The sequence below is a fragment of the Pristis pectinata genome, chromosome 19 (genome assembly GCF_009764475.1).
Source record: "Pristis pectinata isolate sPriPec2 chromosome 19, sPriPec2.1.pri, whole genome shotgun sequence".
In the NCBI taxonomy this organism is placed as follows: domain Eukaryota; kingdom Metazoa; phylum Chordata; class Chondrichthyes; order Rhinopristiformes; family Pristidae; genus Pristis; species Pristis pectinata.
This window is the reverse complement of record NC_067423.1, coordinates 27862465-27885844: the sequence shown is the minus strand read 5'-3', so window position 1 is coordinate 27885844 and position 23380 is coordinate 27862465. Positions and strand designations below refer to the sequence as shown.

The window sequence follows — 23380 nt, the reverse complement described above, 5'->3', positions numbered from 1 at the left end:
GCCATTTCCTTGCCCATTCTCCTAAACTGTCTAGGTCCCTCTGCAACCTTCCTATCTCTTCAATACTCCCTGCTCCTCCCCCTATCTTGGTGTCATCTGCAAATTTAGCCACGAAACCATTTATTCCATCATCCAAATCGTTAATGTACAAGGTAAAAAGGAGCGGTCCCAACACCGACCCCTGCGGCACACCACTAGTAACCGGTAACCAACCAGAACGAGATCCTTTTATTTCCACTCTTTGCTTCCTGTCAACCAGCCAATGCTCTACCCATTCTGTTATCCTACCCGTAATTCCATGACCTCTCATCTTATTAATCAGTCTCTTGTGAGGCATCTTATCAAAGGCCTTTTGAAAGTCTAAATACACAACATCTACCGCCTCTCCCTTATCCACCTTACCTGTGATTTCTTCAAAAAACTCCAATAGGTTGGTCAGGCAGGATCTTCCCTTCACAAAACCATGTTGGCTAGGACCTATCCTGCCCTGCGCCTCTAGGTATTCCGTAACCCCGTCTTTGAGGATAGATTCCAATAACTTTCCCACCACTGACGTCAGACTAATAAGTCTGTAATTTCCTTTATGCTGCCTCCCACCTTTCTTATACAACGGAACTACATTTGTGACCCTCCAGTCCTCCGGAACCACGCCGGAATCTATCGATTTCTGGATAATAATCGCCAATGCCTCCGCTATCTCTAAAGCCACCTCCTTCAGAACCTGGGGATGCACCTCATCTGGTCCGGGAGACTTATCAGTCTTTAGTCCATTTAGTTTTCCTAGCACCTTCTCCCTAGTAATCTTAACTGAACTCAATTCTATTTTGTGAGACTCCTGACTAACTGGCACGTTGCTGATGTCCTCCATGGTGAAGACCGATGCAAAATATTCATTCAATTCCTCTGCCATCTCTCCATCGTCCATTATAATAGCTCCTGCACCATTATCAATTGGTCCTATATCAACCCGTGTCTCTCTTTTACACCTTATTTAGTTAAAAAAAAAACTCTTAGTATCCTTTCGAATGTTATCCACCAACTTCCTTTCATAATTCATCTTTTCTTTCCTAATGACCTTCTTAGTTTCTCTCTGCAGGTTTTTAAAAGCGTCCCAGTCTTCTGTTTTCCCACTAATTTTTGCTGCTTTGTACGCCGCCCCTTTTGCTTTTATTTTAGCCTTCACCTCTCTCATTATCCACATTTGCGCCTTTTTTCCATTAAAAACCTTTTTTCTTGGAATATATCTATCCTGCAATTTCCTTATTTCCTGTAGAAATTCCTTCCATTTCTCCTCTGCTGTCCTTACTCTTCCAATCAATTAGGGCCAACTCCTCTCTCATACCATTGTAATTTCCTTTGTTCCACTGAAATATCGATACACCAGTTATCAGTTTCTCCTTCTCAAACTTGAAACTGAACTCAATCATATTGTGATCACTGGTTCCCAGTGATTTCTTTACCTTTAGTTCCCTAATCACCTCCGGTTCATTACACAGCACCCAATCCAAAACAGCAGATCCCCTAGTGGGCTCTTCAAGTTGCTCAAGAAAAACGTCCCTTAGACATTCCACAAACTCCCTCTCCTGAGTACTACCGCCATTCTGGATTTCCCAGTCCACCTTCATGTTAAAATCCCCCATAATTATCTTCACATTGTCACTCTGGCATGCTTTTTCTATCTCAAACTGCAACTTATCGTCCACTTGCTGACTGCTATTAGGGGGCCTATATATGACTGCTACTATTGTCCTTTTACCCTTGCTATTCCTTAGCTCTACCCGCAAGGATTCCACCTCCTCTGACCCAATATCCTTCCTTTCTATCTATTTTATATCACTACTAACCATCATGGCCACACCTCCCCCTCTGCCTACCCGCCTATCCTTCCGATACACTGTGTACCCCTGGACATTCAGTTCCCAATCACATCCGTCATAAAGCCATGGCTCGGTGATTGCCACAATGTCGTATTTATTAACCTGTAGTTGTGCCACTAGGTCATCTACTTTATTCCTAATGCTACGTGCATTTAAATACAGTACGTTTAGTCCGGTATCTGCTGTTAATTTTGTTGTACTTCTATTGTTCAGCAGATTATCCTGGCTTTCCACCTGTCTCTCCTTCTTACCATCTTCACTACATACTACCTTAGACATGTTCCTATATACCTCATCCCCTATCCTAACATTCTGTATCCTAACATCCTGACTTGTTGTACTTCTATTATTCAGCAAATTATCCTGACTTCTCACTTGCCTGTCCTTCTTGCCATCCTCATTGGACTTGTTTCTATAAACTCCCTCCTTTACCTTAGCATCTTGTAACCTAACATCCTGGTTTCCATCCCCCTGCCAGATCAGTTTAAACCCTCCCCTACAACTAAATCAAATATTCCCGCCAAGATATTGGAACCTCTGGAGTTTAGGTGCAACCCATCCTTAGCGAATAGGTCATGCCTCCCCCAAAAAAGGTCCCAATTATCCAAAAATCTGAAGCCCTGCCCCCTGCACCAGTCACTCAGCCACGCATTCATCTGCCGGAGCTTTCTATTCTTCCTATCATTGACACGTGGCACAGGTAGTAATCCTGAGATTACTACCCTTGAGGTCCTACTTCTCAACCTTCTCCCCAATGCCTTGTATTCCTCCTTCAGGACCTCTTCTCTTTTTCTACCTATGTCATTGGTACCTACATGTACCATGACTTCTGGCTGCTCACCCTCTCCCCTCAGAATATTCTGGACCTGGTCCGTGATATCCCGTACCCTAGCACCAGGGAGGCAACACACCATCTGAGACTCATTGTCGCTATCGCGGAATCTGCTATCCGTACCCCTTACTATAGAATCCCCAATAACCACTGCATTTCGCTTCCTCCGCTGGACCACAGTACCAGGCACGGTGCCAAGGTCCCGGTTGCTGAGGTCTTCCTCTATCAGGTCATCCTCTCCAACCGAATCTAAAATGAGATATCGGTTTTTGAGGGGGACTGCCACAGAGGTGCTGTCTACAAACTCTTTATAACTCCTATCTATTTCCTGCTCGCTCTCCCTAACCAACCGAAGGTCATCGAGCTGCAGCTCCAGACTCTCAATCCGTTCCTTGAGGAGCCGCATCTTGGTGCACTTTGCGCAGATGTAGTTGTCGGGGAGTCTGGTAGTCTCCCAGCGTCCCCACATCTGACACTCCAAACATAAGACCAACCCTAGATGCATCTTGCTGAATACCACTGAGTTCAACAAATAAACTAATAACTTACCCCCCTCTATTAGTCTCGCCTCTTTCCCGCTCTCGCCGAAGCCCGTTGAGCCAAAGCCTAACCCACTCTGCTCCCTCCCACTCAGCTGCCCGCTCCGACGCTGCCCGCTAGATATGTTGGTCTGCTATTTAAATCGCCCGCGTGCTGCCGAGTGACGTTACGCGCCTGCGCAGTCACTCGCCGCTATCCCGAATGCTAGAAAGAAAAAAAAAATCGCTCCTCGTTAATTTCCGGCACTCTCTGGTCGCTGGAAAGGACCTGAAAGCATTCTCAGAAATGAGTTTCAAAATTGGATACAATATAGGGTTTAGAAAAGAGTAGGGAAGGGTGGGATGTTTTTCTTAAATCAATCTGGAGAAAGAAACATTTGGTGGCTCTTAAGTTCTTGATTCGATAGTAATTTTGAAAATCAAACATTCAAACTAATGTTCTTGACTGTAAACTTTTCATTATTAATCTTAGTGGGGGCTGATGTGCTTGTGCTGGGTTTAAGGTGTTACTAGCTCACTGGATAGGCTTCCCAGTTTGAAAATGCCACAGGCAGCCACAGAGAAGATGCTGCTGCTTGCCTGGGCTAATGTCACTGTTTGTAATTGCAACTTCTGTGTGGATAGTTTGGGCAGGTGCCAGTACAAGTCCCAACCAACTGATCTAGCAAATTTAAAAGTTGATAGTGGAGGGTTTTGCAACAAGAACAGATTGGTAGAGAACCTTTTGTTCTGTGGATATGAAGTGCAAGGCATATTCTCAAGTATGCTTCAGTGAATGAGTTGAAGAGGATTTGGGGCTTAGCTTCTGAACACATGCCGATGCAAGCATTAGCCAAGTACTATAGTTGATTTTGTTTCAGGAATGGACATACAGAAAATCCCTTTGAGCCCACAATGTCTGCCAACCATGATGCCAAATTAAATTAATACCATCTGTTTGCACTTGGTCTATATCTCTCCATTCCCTGCCTGTTCAGGTGCCGATCTAAATGCCTCTTGAATGTTGCTATCATATCTGCTTCCAACACCTTGCCAGGTAGTGTGTTCCAGGCATCTACTACTCTGTATAATAAGAAACTTGCCTTGCTCATCTCTGCATCTCATTTAAGCTGTGTGGGGGAAGTTTAAAGCTATGCCCTCTGGTATTTGACATTTTTGCTCTGAGGGGCGGGGGGTGGTGGGCAAAGACTCTATCAATCCTCTCTATGCCTTGCATAATTTTATACTTCTGTCAGGTTGCCCCTCAGCTTCAAATGCACCAGAGAAAACAATCCAAGTTTGTCTACTAGTATTGCCACTTTCAGGAAGCTATGGACTTGCACCCCAATCCCACTGTACATCAAGGCTCCTGCCATTTATTTTATCCTCTTCTTGTATTTGACCTCCCAGCTGCAACACCTGATGACAGTTAAGCAGTTTTCCATTTGTTCTGTAGATCAACTTTACTCCAGTAGGAAGCTTGTTGCAGGTCACAAGAAAAATTAAGGTGTCAGTTGGGACAATGATACAGACTTGCTTGACTCTAGTCTGCACTGAGACTGGCTCAGTTGTGGATATGTAGGTTAAGATTACTGCTTGTATGGCATGGTGTAGCAGATATAGGATGAATTGCTGCAGGCAGCTTAATCGAGAAGGATGCTCCATAGTATGTCTGGAGTGACCGAATCAAAGACTCTTGAGCTCAAAAGTTAGTTGATGCTACTCTGAGCATTTCATTTGGGAGTTATCACATGGTGATCCTGTATGTTGTGCCTGTTGATGGATGGAATCCATACTGTAGTTTGGGAAGCAACTTGTCTGTTTCTTGGAGGCAATTGAGGAGGATCTTGGTGATGACTTTGTTTATGGCAGATAATGGGAAAACCTCTTTAGTTATCACAAGTGGATTTGTCTCCTTACTTGAAGATGGACACAGTTGTGGCACCTGTGAGGTCCCCTGGCATATCTCCTTACACTTTACACCCCTCCCCCCACTTTTTTTTCTGGCCATGGGAGATTAGGTTGTTTTTTTTCACCAAAAGGTCCTCTACCAATTTTTAGAATTCATTGTCTCTTTTCTTTCTGTTGGTTTATGGCCTTGTGTTTATCAGTCTTGAGTGGCAGAGAAGTTGAATCAGAAATATTGCTATGGAATGGAGTTGGAGATCACACAATTCAAGAGTGGAGTTACGATTGAGTTCTCTAAAGTGTTTTCTTCAGCAGTCACTGGCTGCCTCTTCTGTTGGGCTCTCTGCTCTTTTTTTTCCACTGACCACAATTCCAAAAAGTGATTTTCTGTTGAACCTCATTTTCCCATTACCTACAGGACTACTTGTGGTGTGGCGGTGTTTGCCATTCAAGGACACCGTGCGTTTGGTATTATTTAGCTCTCATTTCCTGATCAATCACATGAAACTATTCCTGGTGTTTTCTATTTGGAAAGCCAGAATCCCTTCAATTGCTGATTATGGTGGATTTCAGGGTAGTCCAGGCATCATGGATACTCTGGCTCTTGCTGATTGAGGCTTGTCTGTAAGATGAAAGCTACTTTTCTGTGGGGAGGGGAGGGGTCCTTCAGGCCATCAGCATTAATATTTTTGTGGCAACACTTCTATTGTCATCATTGTATTGGAGCCAGGCTGATGGAGGTAAGAGTGGATTGGCAGTAGACTATCCAATAGTTGGTTCCTGTCATGATGCTGGTAATGCAGACACCCCTGCCTGTTGTCTCTTGCTTGGATGATAACCTAATCTGATGCACATCAGTGCCTGGATTGTTGCCTTCAGGCCTTGTGCTTGCTGCTTGGTGTAATAGGGTGTAGTTTATAATAAGGCCATGCTCATAACATTTTGTCAGCAGGAGGATTCTGTTACAGTTGGTTTCTACTCCTTCCTTGTCACAGTTTGACAGAAGCTTGCATCTGTTTTGACCCTGACATTGAAGCTGCCTGGGAGGATCAGTTTGACTATTGTGGATGTGGGTCAGGGATTTTGAAGTTGGAGTAGAATTCTTCCTTTGTCACTTCTATAGCTTGCTCAATATTAGGGTTTGTGTCTTGTGACAGTAATGTACTGGTTCTCTATTAAAGCTGCATCAGCTGCCCCTGATGTTTCCCTAGAGACAGCAGTGCCAGTATCAAAGATCTGAATTTCTAGGGTATGATTGCAGAGTGATATTCAGGTCTGTTGGTATTGGGGCTGTCTGAATCTTGGAGTGCTTGCTTACAGTAAGGCATGTAAGTAAAGTACCTAAGGAAGCGTATGAAGTAACTTTTTTTATTGCCTGAAGTGTAGAGAGTTCTTAAAATTGTAGGAAGCATCAGTTGGACCTTCACTGGAGTATTGTAAAGTTCTACTTGTCACATCACAGGATTGATGTGATGGAATTAGATAGGGTCCAGAGGAGATTTACGAGGTTATAGCAAGGGCTGGAGAGTTGTTGCTGTATGATAAGGCTGGAGATCTTTACTTTGAAAGGAAGGATACTGAGGGGAGATTCATTTAAGGTATATAAAATCGATGGACCTAAATTTGGTAAATGGAAGAGCTATTTCTTTTGGTTGAAGTGACGGGACATAAATTTAAGTTAATTGATAGGCATCAAAGTACATGAAAGAATTTTTTTCACCAAAAGATTGGCTGGGAACCCACTACCTGAATGGTTTGTTAGTTGTGCAGCATATTAGTGAGGCCATACCTGGAGTACTGTGTACACCTAACAAAAGATAAGTAGCATTGGAGGCAGTCCAAATGACATTAAAGGCTAATTGCTAGAATGAGTGAATAGTCCTATCATGAGAGGTTAAACAGGGTTAGTCTGTATTCTTTGGAGTTCAGAAGAATGAAGGGTTATCTTAACAAGGGCTGACAGGGTAAATGTCAATGTTTTCACCAGTGAGAGAATCTCAAGGGGACATAATTTCAAGATGTGGGCTGGTCCATAATGATTTATTCTCAGGATAGTGAATCCCTGTAATTCCTTGCCCTGGAGGGCTTGTGGCAGTTAGCTCATTTAAAGGATTTGAAGTGGAGGTTAATACATTTTTGAAAGGTTGGGAGATTGGCATATCTGGCAGAGAGCAGTTGAGGCCTAGGGAAGATCAATGATGATTGTATTGAATAATGGGGCAGGCTTGAGCGGCTAGGTGGCTGACACCTATTCTCTTGTGTTCCTGTAGTGGAGGCAAAAATCCTTGCATTTTAAATATACTAGTATGAACACTTAAGATGCAATATGCAATGCTCTCTCTGTACCCACCTTTCTCTGTCCATTTGAAATGAGTTGCAAACAGCTGTGTGGAAGCTTGACACTTCTGCATTCATGCATGGTAATACCAGAGTTCTGAACTTCCTGAGTTGTATGGGGAAATGACAGCTGACTTCAAGCAGTTTAAAATGTAGGGGGAGGGGAGGAAAGAACAAAGGAAAAGTCTGTACAAGTGTAGAATGCAGCTAAATGAGGGAGTGGTTTAAGACAATATACTTGTTTTGGTGTAATCCCTGACATCTGAACCATTAACATAACACTTCTGCACACATGCCAAATGGGACAAGTAAAGTAACAAAAGCTGAGCTTGAGAGGACATATGTATAGGAATAATAGAATTATTTGACCTTGCAGCTTTCTGGACTCTTCAATCAGGATTGTTCCTTGTTAGATGATATGGTGTTATTCTTTTGGGTTCTTGTCTTTGCCATGGTGTAAGATTGTGAGGACAGAAGTTGAAATATAAATGGTGTGGCATTTTGTGATAGGTGATTGGATACTCAGTCAAGCATGAGGATTGAACTAAGATGTTCAATATGCCTGCCAATCCACACATGTTCTCCCCATAAATCTATATAACTTTTGTTCATATCAGAGAAGATTGTATTCTTTTCCTCATCAGAGGAGATTGTATTCTGAGCAGTTAACATAGTATATGAAATTGAAAGGAATTAATTGCTAACTTTTTTTGGGGGGGGTGAAAGTATTCCAGCCTGTTTACTATCTAAGGGCGTGAATTTCATTTCTGGTGCTAGGACAGAATGTGTTATTGCCAAGGTAATGGCATTGGTGACTGAAGACTGACTTGTCAAGGGAACAAGCTGTTTGGAATGTTGAGGGAGGAGGGTTGATGACTTGGTGGTGACATGTTTTGAAGATGTCAGAAATGGCAAAAGAGAAACCATTGAATGTGGAGACAGGTGGAATAGAAGATGAGGAAGGGGGAAAGCCTACGATGCTTCTGCAAAGGAGGGTAAAAGGTGAGAATAGAGGTCAAGGAAATGGAATGGACATTTCCATATCATCCCAAAGGAGATGATCCTCATTGAAGGGAGGGAAAAGTGGAGGAAGGTAGCATTGTCAGAGCAGATGCAGGAAGAGATCTGTGATTGGCAAATGAACCAGAGCCCAGATGAGGTTTTTTTAGTGATAAGTGGGGTTTGGAATGGAGCACCAAATCAGTTTGGATACAAATATTGTAGTAACATTTTAAAGGAAATTTTCTTAAACAATGGGAAAGGCAACTTGGTGGATCATGCTTTTGAAAGCATAAAAGCAGGGTGAATGGCTGTTTACAGTAATATGATTTAAAAATATATTGAGGGCACGTTATACTGAGTAGTCCAAAACTACTACATTTTTGTTCATCCTCTGATTCCATTGGAAAAGTGTGCACAACAACATGTCCTGTGAGGAACACAATCTCTGATAAAAGCTTCTCTATTGGGTTGTTTAACAGCAAATACTGTTCCAGAAATTGCTGCTGGTTTCACAGCATGTGCTGACAGTTTCATTGTGATTGCAACTGTAAAATCCTCCTATATTAGTACTGCAAACTTGTTTACTTGGTAAATGTCAAAATATATAAAATCTAATTCTGGAGGTTTTTTAAAAACATGCCTGTAACTAACAAATTCCACCAAAGCTTCAATAACTTCCTGTTTTTATGGGTGTTTCTGTTTGAGTGTGACAATGTGCTCAATAAAAGCCTTAACCCACATGAAAAATGGTCCAGTAATAGCACTTTTCATATCAGACAGAGTGGATCTGCTTGGATTTCAAAAATGATCTGCAGTCTGCAATGGAAATTGGAGTTAGTTTTGCATTTTTATATTAAGGGCTTATTTTGTATGAAATTTTGAATGAAGTATCTTTATGTATTAATACACTTTTTGTGTAATTTACAGGTTTAAATGATCTTGAGAAGACCCCATTACAGAGGCAGCAGTCTGTCCCTTCTAGGTCACCAACACTATTGGCAGCAAGAATTGCAGACCAGAATCCCTTAGATGGCTCCCTAATGACAGAAAGGGAAATAACTCGATTAGAAAAATTCAGACAGCTGTTGGCAGGTCCAAATCCTGATTTAGGTAAGTTTCAACTCTGAAGAGGTCCTATTCTGCAATAAGCAAATTTAGATGTGGTCTATTTCAGTGAGAGCATTCATTCCTTTATTCTTCACCAATTTATTTTAACATTAGCAGAATAAACCAGAGTCATCGGAATTACTTCAAAAGTGAAGGAAATCTCAAAGGCATATATGTGAAAGCTGAGGTCAAAAAAGACTGAAGATGCTATAATCTGGAACAGAAAAACTGAACACTGGAAGTACTCAGTGGGTCAAGCAGCATCTGTCCTGATGCATGGTGTTGGCCCAAAATATCAACTTGCACTTGGCCCAAAATATCAAACAGCTTCCACATAGACAAAAAACGAATGCTGTTTGATCTACTGAGTTCTTCCAGCATTCGTTTTTTGTCTATGTGGAAGCTGTTAGTCACTCGGCAATTAGTGAAACAGAAGTAGCTACACTGACAGTCTGGAGAAAAAAGATTTGAGAATGGTTCTTACCTTGAAAGTATTCAGTCAGCTTTAGTTAGCAAGGTAGGTGATTTTTGTTAGAGGAAAAAAAAATTATGTCCTAACTATATTCTAACACTTAATTCCTGGTGCCTTGTGTTGTCTTTAATCACTAAATAACTGGGTTCATCTGTTGCTTCTGAAGAAGTAACCAATTGGAAAATTGCTATTAGGTGATTAAAATCCACGCTTTCAAAGGAAATTTTTATATTAATTAGAAATTAGGAAAAGTATTGGTTTATTATTGTCACTTGTACCGAGGTACAGTGAAAAGCTGTCGTACAAACTGATCGTACAGGTCAATTCATCACAGTGCAGTTACATTGAGTTAGTACAAAGTGTGATGCAGTACAGGTAGTAACAGTACAGAGTAAAGTGCCACAGCTACAGAGAGTGCAGTGCAATGAGGTGCAAGGTCACAAGTGATGTGAGGTCATAGTCCATCTCATTGTATAAGGGAACTGTTCAATAATCTTAAAGCTAAATCTTAAGTAAAATCTTAAATCCAGCTATAATAAAAACTTAGATGGTTTACTTTAACATTTGTGGAAGGTTAATAATGATTTCATGGTTGGAACATTCCAGTTTCACAGAATTCATGTTAAAAATTTAATACATTGCCATGAGGTAAAGTCCAATATATCAAAATTTGTTGATTAATTCCTCTTGGAACCCAGGTAAAGTTCAGAAATGCACATGGTGCATATGAGCAATCCTAACATGTACTCAGATATACAACTAGCTGTATCTCGTACATGAATTTTACTCCCCATTTGCAGTTAACTGCTCTTTATTCTTACTATCACTTTTCCTTTGAGATCACTTGTAGAATTAAAGGATGTGTGGAGTTTGCATGTTCTCTTTGTGACTGTGTAGATTTCCTCCTACATCCCTATAAGAGTTGTTAGGATAATTGGCTATTGTAAATTACACCTAGTGTAGGTAAGTGTGAAAACAGGAGTTGTAGAGTTCTTAATAGAAACAGGCCCTTTGGCCCAACTCGTTCACACTGACCATATGCCCACCAAGCTAGTCCCGTTTGGCACATATCCCTCTGAACCCCCTCTTATCCACTTTACTTGTCCAGTGATGGGCACATGAAAGAAAATAAGTTGCAGGGAATGAGAGGGGGAATGGGACCAATGGGATTACTCTGCTGGGAGTTGGCATAAACCCAATGGACCAAAAAACACTTTCCATGTTGTAATAAGCAAGTCCCTTGTCTGACACTTAAAATGCTGCTTAAATTTGAATGTATTACATTTGAATAAATATTTGAAGCTAATGAAGTTTTCATTTTCCCCAACATTGAATAGAATTAGAATGGTTGACTTTGGAAAATAAAAGCAAATTGGTTACTGAGTATATGGATGTGAATTCTTTTATTACTCTTCATTAATTTCCTCTGTTCATTAATCATCACATCTTCTATGCTGAATTGCATAAATCTAATATTTTTTAGTTCTGTCACTTTGCATACCATTACCATGATTGAAAATCAGGAGCCAACCATAGTGGTGTTAGACCTGGCAATGTGTAATGAGATGGGATGAAGGTACCCCAAGATAGTGGTGATCATAATGTATCTGAATTTCACATTCAGTTTGAGGGAGAGAAGTATGGGTTCAAGATGAGTATAAATGAGGGCAATTTATGAAAGCAGACTTAACTTGCCAGTTCACTTGAGCTAGTTTAAGACTGGTTAATCCCAGGGTATCAACATAAGTGTCTAGAGAAGTAGTTGAGATGGTGGTTTTCATTCTTCTAAATTCCCTAGATTTGGTAGAAGGTCCATTTAGGTTGTAAATTTAACAAATTTAAATCTTTTCCTCAGAAAAGGAGGGTGACTGCAAGCAGGAGACTTTCAGCCAGCAACAAAACATCTATCATAGCAAAAATGTTAGAAGCTGTTACAGATTTTAGCAGGGCACTTGGGGGAAGGAAAGCAACATTGTTTTGTGGACGGGGAATATTTGGCCAATTCATTGGATTTCTTTTGGATAAGTAACATGTACTGTAGATAAAGGGGAGCCAGTAGATGTATTTAAGATCATAAGTCATTTGGAGAGTTAGTATATCAAAAGTTATTGCAGAAAATAAAAGGTCTTAGTGTTGAAGGTAACAAATTGGATGGATTGGCTGGCTAACAGGAAATGGAATAAACATGATGGCAAGGTATAAATGGTATGCTTTTTACAACTTGCATAAATTTTAGATGAAGAGATTGAAGGTATGATGGTTAAATTTGCTGAATATATGAAAATGGGTAGTAAAGTAGGTTGTGTACAGGACACAAGGAGAGGCACAAAGGAATAAAGACAGTAAGTGAGGGAATAATGATGTAGCTTAAGAAATGTAATGTGGGAAAATAGTCCAATATGGCAGAAAAAATAAATGAATCTACAGAGTTCTGGGTGACCTTGTTCTTGATTAACAAAATATTGTGCAGATGTAGCAAGTAATTAGGATGTTGTCATTTATTGTTGGAAGGTAATGCTTCAGTTGTCCAGGGCATTGAGACCATATCTGGAGTATTTAGGAAGGATGTAGATGCATTAAAAAGCAGTTCAGAAGGTTCACTTAACTAATACATAGAATGGGTGGCTTGTCTTAATGAAGAAAGGTTGGATAGACAAGGTGGTTTAGAAGAATGAGAGGTGAGGATTCTAACAAGATCATGAAGGGCATTGGTGGGGTGGATGTAGTGGGTGTTTTTACATATGGGAGAATCAAGAACCATGGGTGGACCAATGTTTTAAAAACGAGGCATTTCCTGTTTAAGTCATCCCTTTGGAACACCATTACCACTTGAAGAATATGAACAGTTATAAGGCAGAGGTAGAAAGATACGATGAGTGTGGGGGTGGAGGGTGGTCAGTGAAGGGTTACTGCAAGTAGCCTGACATGTGGAGTTGAGGTTACAAATTGTTCCACTGAAGGGCAGAGCAGATGGGTCTAGTGGCCTCCTGCTTCTAGTTCATGTGCCAGTCTTGTGTATTAAGGTGCCAAGAGTTTTTAATGGGCTCTGGACCAACTGGATACCTTGTAAAATCACTAGGGGGAAAAATAGCTAGGCATCTTTTTCTGTGCCATTGCTCTTGTGCACAATTTAATCTTGGAAATTGAGGTATTAGAGTACTGCTCTTTAACGTATTTAAAAATAGCTGAACAGCTGGGGGAGCTGCAGGTCAGTTGGCAGCTTTGAAATAATTCGTAAGTGTAATTTCTCCAATTTAGTTTGTAACTCCAAACTTGTAGACTAGTTCATCCAAAGTCGGTTACAAAATGTGTCCGCAACAGTTTTGTAATTTAAAGGCATGTTGGTATTTTCACTTGGAAAGCTAAGTTCAAGAGTAACTTCCATTTTGCTTCAAACAGAAGTAATGCTATGAAACGTAACTTGTTTAATTTCTTTTTTAGAATGGAGAGGCTTTTATATTTACCTAACCTGCTTCCCCTTTGAAATGCTTAGTTAATGGCTTTTGTTGGTTTTTTGTTGGCTGCTTTCTGAAAAGAATGTGATGGGCTGTTTGGTTAGTCTGAACAAGAGTAGGTGTTCTTGAATTGCTGCTTGTTTGGCAGGGTGTTGTGGTTATGTCGCAGAAATAAGCCACATTTCAGTGATGAACTAAATTCACAATGATATCATTTCTGCAGGAAAAGTTATAAATAGTGTTCATAGAAGTTGGCTACATTTTCAAACATAAAATGTGCTGGAGTTCAGTGTCAATCAATTGACATAGGGAGGGGCAAAAGGGAAGATTGTGGGTCAAGATCTTAAGAATTTACACTGGATAAGAAACAATTTCCTGATGGCTAGAGTAGGGAGAAAGACTCACCTTGAGTGAGAAAGGGTGGAGGTGGTGAGAGCTGAGCTTCAAGTGGGGTTATAGAAGCAGCCTTGAATGAGAGTGGAAAGAGCGAAAGCTGAATGAGTAAGTGGCCCTCATAAAGGAGGGGCCTGAACTTGCATAGTAAAAGTTGTATCAGGGTCATGCTCAAGACAGTAGGTTGGTTTGGGTGTTTTTCTTTTTTTAATTTGGGTTAGTGAATTAAACAATTCACAATGTATACATTTGTTTAAATGTATGTACTATGACAAATTCAAGTGACTAAGAACTCCACCTAATTGACTACAATAGCTTGAGATGGGGATGACACTGCAGTTGTTGTGCCAGAAATGCAACATGTGGACAATTTGGGTAAAACCATGTCCAGATTGTATCTTTCATCCCTTTCAATTTTAGAACTCTTCTGCACTTTTTGTCACACCTCTGTGGTTTTGAGCTAGTATCCTCCATCTGAATGACATTGATGTAGCTTAAAGCTTGCTTTGACTGTGATGTATTGAAAAATGATGCATCTTGTAGATTCTGTCTGTTATCATATGGCAATTCATGAACCTTTTCACTCTGGGTATGAGGATTGGGTAAGATTTCAAAATTCCATTTTAGCCTTGAGTTGAGCTTTCCACAGTGGTAAAATTGATTCTTATGTATGGAACTGTCTTTGCAATCAATTTTTAGTTTTTAATAGTTTCATAAAACAGAAATTTAGTTAATTTGTCTTTTGTTTTGTGGGAATGATCAGGAAGAGTAGATTATTTGCATTATTTCAAGAACATCTGTGGCTTCAAAGTCTACATTAGTAAACCGGGTTATGCATTGATGTTTTCTCCATTTCTCCCAATGGAAAATATCTGCAGCATTTTGGAAGCTTTGACATTGGTCCCATTTGTCTGCAGCACCAATATTTTTGACTACTTAAAATTAATTTCTTCTGAGTATAGTTGTTTCAATTGTCATTCATTTACTGTTTTGACCTTGATTTTTGATTTTAAAATCTTTCTTCCAATTGAGACAAAATTAGACTTAAGTGATTGACCATCCCATAATTATTCATCAGGTTGGGGCAAGGTTTGAGATTTAGTATCCAAAGAATAATTCAGAATTTATGCCCAACGGCAAATTTTGGGTTACTGTTCTTGGAGAAAAGGGTATGTGAAGATTTAAGCTTTTCCAAATTGAGTGTTCTTTTTAAATTTGGCAGATATTTCGGTTATTATTAAATAGTAATTATAGTATTAAACATTAGCACTACTGCTTATTAATGTAAATACTAATCCAATGTAGTAATGCAAATTTCTTTTTGATGTTTTAATTGTGTATGCTGAGTAGTTCTAAATATAAAGGAAGGTATATGGAGCTTCTTTTAAAAGTCTTAGCCACTCATCGTAATATCTCCTTGTGTAGCATTTGTCAGTTTTTTTGACAGTGTTCCTATCAGGCACTTGCACTGCATAAAATGTGCTATATACATGTAAGATACTGGAAGTCTTGTATAGTGACACTACAGTTGCAGTTCTTTGCAGACATGTTCTGTTTTTAGAAATTCAATCTGTTCATAACTGCAAACAATATCAGCAGTGTAGATTTAAAGTTCAAAGCTTCATTCCTCCCTGTCAAACTTATGACAGAATTAGAACCACCTTAGCATGAGATGATGATTGGGGCTCGATGGGAGTTCAGCTTATGGTGAAGCGGCGGAGCAGACTCGGGTCAAGTGGCCTACTTCTGCTCCTTTGTCTTGTGATCCTGTGAAATGGTAGCTCTGAATTAACTCTGGTATTGATAAGGAGGCATTGAATTGGGGTGGGGGGGGGGGGGGGGTGGGTGGGGGAGGGGTGGTGAAGAAATAACACTTGGGATGTTCTCTCAATGCCACACCAGTTAATTGTACTGCTGCTGGCAGACTATTTTATTAATCATAGCTTGATTTTTTTTTGTTCTATCATTGTGGGTTAATGTAAATTACAGGATGGAATTCTGATAAATAGAGGACATCATGGTAGGGAAATCACACATTTCCTGTCTTGCATGGTCTACTGTTCACATGAGTTGTCACTATAATTTTTTTTGGTAGAAGATGTATACCCAAATATGTATATTCAAACTATTAAGAGTTGTAATTTGAGAAAACTACTAACTTGTAATTCACAGACATCAGAAATCATTTTAATTGACAAACTATTGCTGCAGTAAACCTTGGTGTTGAATGAGATTCTATCCATACCCACAACTTGGATTCTGATCAGAACCTTTCTGCACTGGTGGCAAGTTGCATACCAGCTTAAAAACTTTGAAATTTGCAAAATAGGATCATTAAAATTTATATTTGTCGAAGATTTTTGTAAGTAGTTTAACTGTTGAAAATGCATTCATTACAAAATTGTAAATGGCATAACTTAGTGCAGATTATTTCTTGGATCAAAATAGAAATGAATGTTTTGTACTCAATTTCCAGATAAAGGCCGCATTTTTCACCCTGTGCTGACTCCAGTGCTGGGACTTGTTTCTCCACAGAATCTTGCCTCTCAAATTTATCTATGCTATTCACTCAAACTGCTCCTTGTGTAGCAAGTTCCATGTTCTCTATTTTTTGTGTAAAGGGGTTTCTTCTGAATTCCCTTCAGTCTTGATGATCTTGTATTCTTTCAGAATCAGATTTATTATCACTGATACGTGAAATTTGTTGTTTTGCAGCAGTATAGTGCAAAGCCATAAATCTGTAAATGACAAAAATAGTGCAAAAACAAAGGTAAAGTTCATGGATTGTTCAGAAATCTGATGGCTGTTCCTAAATTAAGTGTAGGTCTTCAGGCTCTTGTACCACCTCCATGATGGTACTAACAAGAAGAGGGCGTGTCCTGGATGATGAGGATCCTTAATAATAGATGCTGCCTTTTTGAGGCACTGCCTCTTGATGTCCTTGATGGTGGAGGAGGGTGACCGTTTGTGATGGAACTGGCTGAGTCTGACACTCTGCAACCTCTTGCAATCTCGTGCATTGGACGCTCCGTACCAGGCTGTGATCCAACCAGTCAGAATGCTCTCCACCATACATAGAAATTTGCAAGAGTTTAGAATTGCAGAGTAAACATTCCTTCTGCTCCCACTCTGTTCCCTTTGTCATTTCAAAGTCCACTATAAGTTGTCTTCTGAGGAGAATAAAGATAACCAGTCTCTAAATCCATTTGCATTTCTGATCTCTCCTTGCAAATCTTTTCAAAACCCTTTAAGGTGCATCTATCCTTTCTACAATGACCAGAATTATATGTCATGTACTGTGTGTGCCTTAAGGTTGTGTACTGGCTTGGCATAACTTCCCCTCCCTTTCTTGAAATAATCATTAGTGCTTGGCTCACTTTTAATGACCTTGCAAACTTGGGGCATAAGTTTTGGGTAGTTAGTGTATTTGTATTCCTAGATTCCTTTTGATTCTCTACCCCACTTGGACTTGTGTCTTCCAAATATTACATGTCTTCTCTATTCCTTCTCCTGAAATATACTACCATGAATTTCTGTTAACTTGTATGAATTATTTGAGAATATGCATAGTTCAGAAGATTAGAAAATATATGATGGATTTTAAGATTCTTTGCACAGGTGGTTAGCATGTCTAATTCTGTCATAACATTTGGAGCTGTTTTCACTTCCTCTCTCTGAAGGAAAGGATTAAGAAAAAAAGTTAAGGTTGTGAGGAGAGAAAGAAATGAAGTAGGATTTAATCAGGCCCCTTGTGGTCATCTAGAGTACATAACAAGTCAAATGATCCATTTTGGTTCAAATTCTGCTTTATCAACAAAATTTCTTAATGCTGGTTAATTAGAATTAATATTTCATTATTGAGGGATGTAAATGCATAACTATATAGTTGAGATTTTGCACTGTCTGGGGGGTGGTGGGGAAGAAACTGTCTCAAATGTATTTCAAAGTGAATGTTGCATCCAAAGCATGTGTTGAATAGTTAAGTGTGGAAATGCCAAAGGGAGGATGAATGTTTTAAAAATGATAGGATAAGGCAGGAGTAGAACCCAACATGATGATGGAAATGCAAGTCAGTGTCCTTTTTATGATGTAGAGGATGTGGGTCCAAGCTTTGCTTGGGATCAAATGGGATGTTGAGGTTGGGAGTCAACCTGAAAATGAAGCAGGAAGGCAATGGAATATTCCCATGAACCTTCCCCCTTATCTGCCAATTGTTAACTTTAATTAATATAGAATTGTATTTAGAGTACAAACTTCAACTGATGGTGCATATCTCAGATTGACAGATTATTTTATTGCACTCCTGATGCAAATTTAAGCCAATCATTGTTTTTCTTTCCCCAAATGCAGAAGAGTTGAGAAAGCTCAGCTGGTCTGGAATCCCAAGGCAAGTCCGACCAATAACGTGGAAACTACTTTCAGTAAGTGCTATTTTCTTTTTGTTGTCTTCCCCCTTTAATATCCAAGTGGTACAAGCTCTAGATATGTGTTTAAGGGGAAATTTGTTATGAATTTATGATCAAATTTCTTAACCTCACCAAATCTAATGGAATGTCACCTAAATTCTACTTGAGCTTTTCTAAGTAGATGACTAGAGATGTCTTTCACTGTTTTAGTCCACTTGAAATTAATGCAGATCAGTGTAAAATTTAAGTGTAGGATGAGCTTCAATATTCTCAATGGTCTCAACCTATCTGAAGACACGGCTGGTTCCCTCTATTGTGGTGAGGGGTCAGTAAATGTGGAGATGAAATTTGCAATGAAACTTGGAAACTGCTGGCTCTTTGAAGATGTCGTGCTTGAGGCTAGCTGATTTTGGAGCTTTTGTTTTGTTGGTAAGCCAAGCTTGGTTGCAATTGGTAAGTTCACTCATTGGGTTCCAGTATAACCCTGAAACTAGAATGGTCCTGACTTGGAAAGCATTATGCGGGTGTTCACCTGCATTGATTCTTTTGGTTCAAGTCCAGCAGCACATCTGTTTCATGTCCTACTTGTGCCAATCTGCATACCAACAAGAAAAAGGCCTTTTACTTCACAAAGGGTAAACAAAAATAAACTTTGTAATGACTTAATGTTAAGTCTCTGGCAGTTCTTTGAATACAGTTACCTGGCTGTCTGAAGAAGTGGTTATGGCTTTAAGGTGCACAACTTTGGTGTTAAGTTCAAAGATGGCACCAGACAGAGGTGACTTTTTGTGTGCAGCTCCCAAAGAATTATAAAATGCTCCCGTTTGCAACTACTGCACTGAAATCTGCAGCCACAGACACTGCAGTAAGCAACATTGTTTCAAGTCATTTAAAATAAAACTAGTGATTTTTTCAGAACCATCGGACTTGGGCCTGCAGACCACCCAGGGAGTGAGTGCTGCAGCTGGAAGTTCCAAATGTCTCCTTTGTCTCTGGAAATGTGGCTGCAGGTAAAACAAATGCAGGGCCCTAAGGCCCCACCCTCCCTGCTATCCTTCTGGCTAACATACAGTCCCTAGAAAATAAAACTGAAGACCTCTGAGCAAGACTGCAGTACCAGAGGGACATTAGGGGCTGTTGTGTACTCCGCTTCACAACATGGCTCACCCCCAGCACTCCGGACACAATACTCCAGACTGGGCTTCACCATCCATCTCGTGGACTGGATGGCAGCATCAGGTAAGGGCAGAGATGGCAGTCTTAACTCATTGTGGTGCACAGATGTGGCAGTTCTGTCAAGAAGGCAGCATCCATCATTAAGGACTGTCACCACCTGGGACATGCACTCTACATATTACTACCATTGAGAAGGAGATACAGGAGTTTGAAGACCCACACTCAATGTTTCAGGAACAGCTTCTTCTCCATCAGATTTCTGAATAGTCCATGAATTCTACCTCGTTCCTCTTTTGTACTGTTTACTTTTTGTAACTTGTAGTAATTTTGTCTTTATGTCTAGCACTGTACTGCTACTGCAAAACAAATTTCATTGCATATGTCAGTAATAAACCTGATTTTGAAGTTGCTACCAGACTGACAATTCTGTAATCACAGCTAGAATGATTTAGGAATTGAGAAAAATGTCTTTATAGTAAAGGAAATGTTTTTGAATATGGCCCACATTGTTCCTTGTTAGATATTGATGATTTCCTGAAAAGTTGTGTTTAATATCTTAGAATTAACAAATGTATTCTCATGTTAATCCTTAATTATCTACATTAAGAAATCTGTTTAATATCAGAAGTTTGCATGTGCAAAACTTGGATATAAAATTTGTGCTATGAATAGACAAATACATTTTGTGAGATTTAAATCTTCAGTAGACTGACTTGGGGGGGGGGGGGGGGGGGGAGGGAGAGGAGGAGTGTTGCTGCATTCCTTCACAATCTTGATTCTCCCATTACCCCACCCCCAAATTCAAGGTCTATAATGTAAGTAGGGAGAGTTTCTTTCAAATACACAAGTATTGAATTTGAAACAATATTGGTTATAGCAGGCTGATTCTGTTCAGTTGATTTTTGCATTTCACAGGTTTAATTAGCAATTTTTACATGCTGACAAGAGAAATTTACTTGGTCTGTCTTGTCTACAAACAACAGACCTTGTTAATCTGGCCCAATTTTATCACTTTACCTTTTTAAATTCTCTGCCAAATGATGGAATAGTCCATAGTGTTATCAGGTGACAATCTTCTCCCAGTGCTCCATTTGGGTTCAGCAAAAGCCACCACTTTGATCCAAGCAGGGGCAAAAGCTGAATATTGGGTCAAAGTGAATGTTGTTTATTTACACAAAAGCAGCAGTTGATAGAAAGTGGCATCAAGGAGCTCTTAGAGGTTGGTAGGATTTGTTGGTAGCTGGATAGAGGTCTTTCCATTGTCAGCTGTTATACCATGTTCAGAGGCTTGTTGTTGGAGGATAATCATTTCAACCTGAAGATATTACTTCCTTGGGCAGTATCTAAGGCCCAGCCCTCTTGAACTGCTTCGTGACCTGCCCTCCGTGAGAAGTTTACAGCAGGAATTTCTAATTCAAGGCATTTTTTTTATTGTTCTTCAGTTAATGTTGCAGTTATATCTTCATTTAACAACATTTGGAAAACTGCCTTGGGCTAATTAAATACAGGTAACATTCATGTTAGCACGTTAAGCAAGAAAACTTTGGGCAACTTCTCAATGTTCAATGCTACGGTGGCTGTAGAAAATCATCCCACTATCTTTCTGTGATTGCCATTGGTCAATACTTTGATTATTGTGCCTGCAGCCGCAGGTCAGAGGCTGGTTACTGTGTGACAAGTAGTTGTCTCCTGCCTCCATAGCATCTTATCATTGAACAAATCAGGGCTGCAGTGAAATGTACAGCACTTGGTCTTGGACATGCAAGCTATCAAACCCAAGTTTGATATCACCACTGACAAAAATCTCATGGTTTTGCACATCATTGGTCTTTGTGTGGCAATCTCAATTAGTAAACAATGTCAGTGGTGTTCCATTGACAAGAAGGATGCTTGGGTTTGCTAAGGCTTGTAATAGAACCTTTACAAAATTTTGTAGTCTACCTCTTTGAAGATGGGGGGTGGGGGGCAACACTACTGTATGCAAATTCATGTCCAAGTGATGGCTTGAAAACTATCACTACTTGAATCTCCACTATGGCACTGGAAAAGTGATTTCTTTCCTCCCAACCCATCTTCATTTTTGATTATGTTTAAACAGCTGTTCATATTTCATGTTTTCAGCTCAAAACAATCTCCCACAATTGCTGAATGAACCTACATTTCCAGAAATTTGTTTTGCATCACCCAATATATTGACTACATTGAAAGATAGATTCAGCACACTAAATTGATAGTTATCTGTTTACAACCATTTAAGGCCATTGTAATGCACATCAGTTGACAAAGTTCATTACAGCAATTAATCCTCATTATCAAAGAGCTCATCTAAACAATCAGATTACAGACAAATCTGGGTGCCCTTCTACATTTGCAAAAGCCTGGTATGTGATTAGAAAAGTTAATGGAATTAAATCATTGGAGACACAAGAAACTGCAGACATTGGAACCTGGAGCAAAAATCAAGTGAAAGAGGAACTCAGCAGGTCAAGCAGCATTTGTGGAGAGAAATGGACAACCAACATTTTGGGATGAGACCCTGTATCTGGACTGAGAAGAGGTGAGGTAGCTGATCTAAAAAGGTGAGGGGAGGGATGGTCCATGAGCTGGCATGTGATAGGTGGAACCAGGCAAGGAGTACTTGATTGGCAGATGGAATCAGGTGAGAGGGAAGGGTGGAGAAAGCAGAGGCTGGGAGGTGATAATCTGAGACAAAGGTAAAGGAATGTGTACGAGAGGACCTGGGTGGATCAGAAGAGAGAAAGGGACGGGAGCAAGTGACCTGTAGTTGGAGAATTCAAATGTTCGTCCTGTTGAGTTTAAGATGACCCAGGTGGAATATGAGATGCTGTTCAAGTTTGCATTTGGCCTCACTCTGGCCTCTCAAAGACAGGTCAATGTGGGAGTAGGAAGGGGAAATTAAAAATGGCTTGCAACCAGGAGCTCCAGATCGCCATTGCAGACAGAGTGCAGGTGCTCAGCAAAGCGGTCACCTAGTCTGTGCTTGGTCTCAATGTAGATAAGGCCATGCCAAGAGCAACAAATACAACAGATGAGGTTGTGTACGTGAATGTCTACCTCACCCGAAAGGACTATTTAGGTCCTTGGATAGAGGTGAGGGAGAAGGTGTTCCACCTCCTGTAGTTGCAGGGGAAGGCAGAAGGATGAGCAAACCAGAGAATCACGGAGACCGTGGTCCTTGTGGAAAGCAGAAATGGGTGGGGAGTAGATGATGTGATAGGTGGTGGGATCACTTTGTAGCTGGTGGAAATGTCAAAGAATAATGTGCTGGATGTGGAGGCTGGTGGGGTGAAAGGTGAGAACCAGCTGAACTCTATCTGCTCTCTCTGGGGGGAGGTTTGGCAAGAGTAGAAGTGTGGGAAATGGGGGAGGTGCATGTGAGGGTTCCATCAACCACAGTGGTGGTTGTGGGGGGGTGAGAGGGGAGACCACTTCCTGAAAAAGGAAGATATCTCACATTTCCTGGAGTGGAAAATCTCATCAAGAACAAATGTGGCAGAGACAAACAGAAATGGGGTCCTTGAAAGTGACAGGGTGGGAGTCTGGATTGTTTGTCTCCCACAATGGAGACAGACCAAGAAAGGGTAGAGAGATATTGTTAAGAGTCCAAGTGAAGTTGCAGAAATTAGCCAGTTCTCCATGGGTGCAGGAGGCAGTACCACTGCAGTGGAGAAAGTTGGGGAGTGGTGCGAGAGTAGGTTTGGAACAAAAATTGCTCCACAATGGCAATGAAAAGGCAGGCATAGCCAAGGCCCATATGAGTGCCTACAGCTACACCTTTGATTTGGAGGAAGAGAAGAGTCAAAAGGGAAGTTGTTCAGGGTAAGAACAAGTTCTGCCAAACAGAGGAGACTGTTAGTACAGGGGAACTGTTTGGCT

General features: G+C 40.4%; 1 protein-coding gene across 5 annotated transcripts in view; it reads left to right on the top strand.

The window, feature by feature from the left end:
* The window catches only part of tbc1d22a (TBC1 domain family, member 22a), a 243135-nt gene that overhangs the window by 18133 nt on the left and 201622 nt on the right, over positions 1-23380 (top strand). For all 5 annotated transcript variants that reach the window (XM_052034185.1, XM_052034181.1, XM_052034180.1 and 2 more), the window contains 2 exons: positions 9402-9584; positions 18252-18322. In XM_052034185.1, the coding sequence (XP_051890145.1) occupies positions 9402-9584; positions 18252-18322 (254 nt within the window). The remainder of the gene's footprint in view (positions 1-9401; positions 9585-18251; positions 18323-23380) is intronic.